At 43.1% G+C, this 6000-nt stretch overlaps 1 protein-coding gene across 2 annotated transcripts in view; it reads right to left on the reverse strand.

Moving 5' to 3' along the window:
• The window catches only part of GOLGB1 (golgin B1), a 49653-nt gene extending 44080 nt beyond the window's left edge, over nt 1–5573 (reverse strand). Inside the window, exons 1-3 of one of the 2 annotated variants that reach the window (XM_075857623.1) lie at nt 5229–5570; nt 3321–3424; nt 405–572 (exon numbers count right to left, since the gene is read on the reverse strand). In XM_075857623.1, coding sequence (XP_075713738.1) covers nt 405–572; nt 3321–3407 — 255 coding nt within the window. In that variant the 5' untranslated portion in view covers nt 3408–3424; nt 5229–5570. Of the gene's footprint in view, nt 1–404; nt 573–3320; nt 3425–5228 lie in introns of both variants that reach the window. The other variant, XM_075857624.1, reaches the window with a different exon arrangement.
• Between the last annotated feature and the right edge of the window lie 427 nt (nt 5574–6000).

Below are 6000 nucleotides of genomic sequence, written 5' to 3' on the forward strand. Positions count from 1 at the left end.
TCACTACACGTTTCTGCAAACATATCCTTAAATTGGTCATAAACCCGGCAATCTTTGATCTGAACATGCCGACAATCTAATATATGAAGCCTGGCAGACCCTCAAGTGGACACAAGAATCTTAAAGGATTAATTTTTCTTGTCCAATATGTTTGGTTTCCCCCAGAGATGAGCAGTTCCAGGTATCTGGCAGCTGCTGATTTCCTTCTGCTCCAATGAGATAAATGCATGGTATTGAGAACGTGACACATCCTATAATCTAACATGTATGACTGGCTTTGGGCTACGTGCCATGCTGCAATCTATTGAGATTATGAGTGTACTGGTGACTTTATCTAAACAATAGAAGAAAAAAGATGAACTTTGTTGTCAAGAGATTACTGACAGAACCGCACAGGTCTGTACCTTCATCTGTCTTTCCTTCTGCTGAAGTTCCGTGTCTTTGTGCTGTAGCTCCACATCCTTTTGCTGGATCAAGTCTTTTAGCTGCACAACCAACTGCTCGTAATGAGCCAATCTTTCCATCTGGTCCTCGGACATTCCCTCGCCTGTTCCAGAATCTGGTCCAGGGTCCTGTATACAGAAGACGACGCATGCTTGTGACGGTGCCCAGGTTAATTTTCAGGATCAGGCACAATTCCAATTATAGTATAGTAATTCTACTCTTAAAACAGAAATCAAGTGAGCTCTCCTGACATTTTCATTAAATTCCTCATATGTGGTGTTCCTTTGTTCCTCCTGGAAACTCATGAATAAATAGACAACTGGGCGTTACTGTTCCCCCTGTCAATAGGGCGTGTCTCTACAGTCTGACACTGTCCAAACAGTGCTGAAATTGTCAGACCGTGTAGAGAGATAACCCATCGACAAGGGGAACAGTAAGGCTACATTCACATGCTAAAGTAAAAATGGCTTTAAAAAAAACTGAGCTGTTTTCAAGGAAAAACAGCCTCTGATTTTCAGACGTTTTTAAAGCATCAAACATTTTTTGGAGCAGTTTTTCTATTGACAATGAAAAATTGCTCAAGAAGTGACACGCTGCTTCTTTTTACGCAATGTTTTTTCAAACAGCCGCGAAAAAAAACGCCCCGTCTGAACGAAACGTTGTTTTTCCCCATTGAAATCAATAGGCAGATGTTTGTAGGCGTTCAGCATTTTCAGGCGTTTAAGCCCCGAAAACACCGTGAACATACCCCAACACCCATTTATCGTTTTCCAGGAGTAATGGCATAGGAACGGCACATCGCAGTTCTTAGTAAAATTGCTCTAGCATTGTTATTTCATGTTAGGATGACATGTCCTCTTTAAAGATATACTGTTCCAAGCATATTTTTACACAAATTCAGTGGTGTATTATTAAAGAGGCTCTGTCACCAGATGATCAAATCCCTATCTTCTATTGCATGTGATCGGCGCTGCAATGTAGAGAACGATCATTTTTGGCCAAGTTATGAGCAATTTTATATTTATGCAAATGAGCCTTTCTAATGGACAACTGGGCGTGTTTTCTCTTATTTCCAACTGGGCGTGTATTGTGTGTACACATCTGGGCGTGTTTACTTGTTTTACTAGCTGGGCGTTGTGAATAGAAGTGTATGATGCTGACGAATCAGCATCATTCACTTCTCATCGTTACCACCCAGCTTCTGGCAGTGCACAGACACACAGCGTGACCTCGCGAGATCACGCTGTGACGTCACTTCCTCCCATAGGAACTTCATCGCGTCGGACGAGCGAGGACACACTGTGTGTCTGTGCACTGCCAGAAGCTGGGTGGTAACGATGAGAAGTGAATGATGCCGATTCGTCAGCATCATACACTTCTATTCACAACGCCCAACTAGTAAAACAAGTAAACACGCCCAGATGTTACAAACACAATACACGCCCAGTTGGAAATACGAGAAAACACGCCCAGTTGTCCATTAGAAAGGCTCATTTGCATAAATATAAAATGGCTCATAACTTGGCCAAAAATCATAGTTTTAAAAAACAAAAACAAAAAAAAAAAACAAAACACGTTACTGTTATCTACATTGCAGCGCCGATCACATGCAATAGGAGATAGGGATTTGATCATCTGGTGACAGAGCCTCTTTAAGGCATTGGATAAGAAAAAAAATATATATTTTTTTATTTTTTATTTTTGTACCATGATGATTTGCAGCATGTTCAAACTTCTGTCTATGTCCAATTACAAATACAATGAGAATCCAAAGAAGCACCCAGAGCGATTGTCGATTTCTATAGACCAACCAGGCTTTTTTTCTTGTGCATTTTTTTGCTGCCGTTTTTATACATAATGCAAAAACCGTGAGAAAAAAACCTCATTAAAAAAAAACAACGCTAAATAAAGGGGCGACGTGGGTTTTTCCTGCCTCCTATTGAGATTTGGGCAGTTTTTTGGTGCCGATTCCAACGTGGTTTCCACATCAATATCAGCGTCAGAAAAGTGTGTGAACTGACCCTTGGAACGTTGTCTAGAAGTGGAATTGTTGTCCCCCCAAACTCTGCGAAGGCAATGTAGAGCGTCATCGGCGGGAAGTCAGCAAAGAAGAAGCACCGACCCTCACTCCCTTCATGGCGTGGAAGTGATTAATAGTGCGAGAAGTGGGGAGGAATTCCTAGGCTGGGTAATTGGCTGTATTTTGTATTGCTGGCTTTATTTTTGAAAATGTAAAATAAAAAAAAGAATTGTAATAATAAAATCGTAGAAGAAAAAAATATGTATAAGTAATTTTCTGTTTGGGTAATATATAAAAATGATTTTAAATAATGTCTCAGCAGGGAGAAAGTAAAGGTCTGCAGTAATATAAGTCACTTCCTATTCTGCCCCACATTGAAATGAATGGAGTGTGCAGCCTGCAAGTGAACGAAGCGAATAAATAGCATTAGATACTTGAATTTACACACGGAGGTGCATTTACTAAGAAGTTTTCAAGTGCACCAGCCATGCCAGGTATGATCAGTAGTGATTCTGACAATGTTATACTAGAGAACTGCTAGTTATGCTGGAGTGACCTACAGCAGTAGAATATGGCTAGGTTTACACTACGTGTTAAGAACGGAAAAACCAGTCCGGCTCCTTTTTTCCGTCCAGACAAATCCTATCTTTTTGTACAATAAAATGGCAACAGGATACAACAGGAAAGGTATTATGCTGCATTCTGGTTTTCGAATCTTAGAGAAAAAACAAACAGTACCTTATAACAAGATGCAAAAACGCGTTGTGAATGGGGTCTTACACAAGGAAACTAACATGTCTTTAGTTGCATATTTTATTAACGTTTACGTCTCACATCTTGCGCTCTTATTACTCACAGATTCCCTTGCGTTTTCAGATCCATCGCCATCCCCAGAAAGCTCATGAAGCACGGTGTTGGCAATGCCAGAAAGACGGCTCAACATTCCGAACTGAATCCAGCCTAAAACACATGAATGACGATCTTATCAGTCACCTCTTGTCCCGTATTCATGCTGTTTACATAATTGCTCCCACAGGGACCATCACCCAGCTTTTCCAGACTCCTAAACGGCAAATATTACTAGTTATGTTTCTGATATAGTCTCTGTTCACATTTAGCTGCATGACTGGGGCAGATTTGGAGGTCAGTTTAGCTGGGTGACACCCCATGGTAGCTGTAACTGCAGCTATAAAGACTTTAATGACTAAACCGATAAAGAAATGCTATTCAGAAATGTCCTTATTATAAGGGAGTGGTCACCAGGAATTGGCCTATCAAAGCCGCAGCACAGTAATATAGTGTCGCCTCATCCGGATATAACACCGTTTTAATTTTTCAGGTGAGTCGCTACGTTGCAGCGAGAACTTTATTCTTCATGTGCAATTTAGCTTTTTGGAGCAACGAGTGCGTCACCGTTGCTCCAAACTGCTCTACCTTCTATCCCCATTACGTTCGTCCCTCCCTTCTTTGATTGACAGGGTCAGGCAGTGTAGAAGCCGTGATCACGCCTGCCCCGGTATTCCTCTGAGCATGCTCACGCCTCCGCTACCGAATTCGCGCATGCGCAGTACTGCACTGAAGTTACACTGACTGCATCGGCTGTACTGCGCATGCGCCAATTACGGCACACTACATCCAGGTACTGTACTGCACATGCGCCGATCCGGAAGCCAAGGCGCTGGCGCGTTCATGGGGCCAGGTGTGATCACATCTTCTACACTGCCTGACTGTCAAAGAAGGAAGGGAGGGACGGACTGGGGATAGAAGGCAGAGCAGTTTGAAGAAACGGTGTCGTCCTCGTTGCTCCAAAAAGCTCAATTGCACATGAAGAATAAAGTTATTATCGCTGCAACAGAGCTGGAAAACGTAAACGGCTTTATATTCAGATGAGGCGACACTATATTACTGTGCTGCTGCTGCGATAGGCCAATTTCGGGTGACAGACTCTCTTTATTATAATCCTGACAGACTGAAGAACTTGTTTAACACGGATGTCTTTACTTTAAGGGGAAATTCTAAGGGTTAATGACCGTCGTATAAAGGACATATGCATGAGCCCTAGAGAACAACGAGGATGGCACAGCGGGCAGGACGGAAGGTGGGCTTCCCTACTAAGGATGTCAAACTTTCCGAGCTCTTCTGACCCAGATAAATGGGCTTGGCAGGGAGGACTAGTGAAGTAACAAGTTAGAGGAGAATAAAGGAAAGTCAACTATATTTTCTGGATGTCCAGGATGTAGCAGTGCCCGGAGTTAGAACAGAGGTGGCAATAAGTCAGCAGGATAGGATTTTTAGGTAAAGGCTGTGTCTACGGACGCAGCGCGACATTATATGGATATCAGTGCCATGTTTATGTAGCAATGATGGGGGCACAACAGGTATCATGGAAGTGAATGCCACTATTGGGGGTGACCAGCTGGAAACCAATAATAGTGGGGGCACAGCAGTAAAATGTTCTCTTGTGGTGAGCACTAGGGAGTGGTATTAACCTGCTTTACTACAGGAATGGGGGGCAGCATCATCCCCCAAACACTATGAATGTGCTAGGTACAGGCAGTGCCAGTGTTAGAGGTGACAGGGTCATGTAATGTAGTGGCAGTCATATGGATAGTGGTCACTTAGGTAGAAGTGCAGTAGAGTGCCATCATTACACATAGCAGGGTGCCAGGGTATATAAGGTAGTGTACTGCATCGTCAGGGAGAACATAAAAGGCTTGTGCCAGCATTACATATCAAACAGAAGCTGTGCCCTCCCTGGCATTACCTCTCCCCGGACGTATGCCCCACTCTTCTCTTGACAGGGGTTCTCGTGTACGGCTTCGATCGCACAGATTTCTTCCCGTATCCCTTGTTTACGGCTCCACCTCCGGCCACATCAGCAACACAGCACTTCCGGATGAACAGAGGACTCCGCCTTGTTTCAAATAGTTCACAAATCAGCGCGGCTGCCCTAGGCTTCCCCCGCCCAGTGGGCGTGCAATACTTTAGCCATCAACCAATTAAATATGCAGAAGCATTTCCCCGCCCCTCTGCCACATTCAGGGTCAATCAGAACACAGCGATCGCTATTAAAATATTGACGTCACGACATAAGAACATAAGCGTTCACAGAGTAAGAAGGCGTGTTCGTGGGCGTGTGCTTTATCTGGCCAATCGCAAACGGTGACACATCATGTGCTGCGTGTCTACGTGTTGTTTGGGATACAGCTCTTGCGGTTAATACTGTGATAGAACTTGGAAAACTCTGCGCATAGTTGTTCTATTCTATTTGATATGTAGCGACTGATGTAGCAGAGCTCAACTGTTATTTAAAGGTGTTTCCTGTCACTTTATAGATTGAGTTGTTTGGCTTTAAAATGGAAAATTAAAATTAGGTTTTCACTATACTCATCAAGCAAGTAGGTGAGGCAAAAATGAAAAATAATCCATACACCAAGTTAAAATGGAGCTTCATACAGTCAGAAATTAATGATGTCACTCTTATTGTCTCGAGATGCAGGGGGTTTGGAATTCTGTTTCAGAAAAATGGAGCTCTG

The sequence above is a fragment of the Rhinoderma darwinii genome, chromosome 3 (assembly GCF_050947455.1).
Source record: "Rhinoderma darwinii isolate aRhiDar2 chromosome 3, aRhiDar2.hap1, whole genome shotgun sequence".
Classification (NCBI taxonomy): Eukaryota; Metazoa; Chordata; class Amphibia; order Anura; family Rhinodermatidae; genus Rhinoderma; species Rhinoderma darwinii.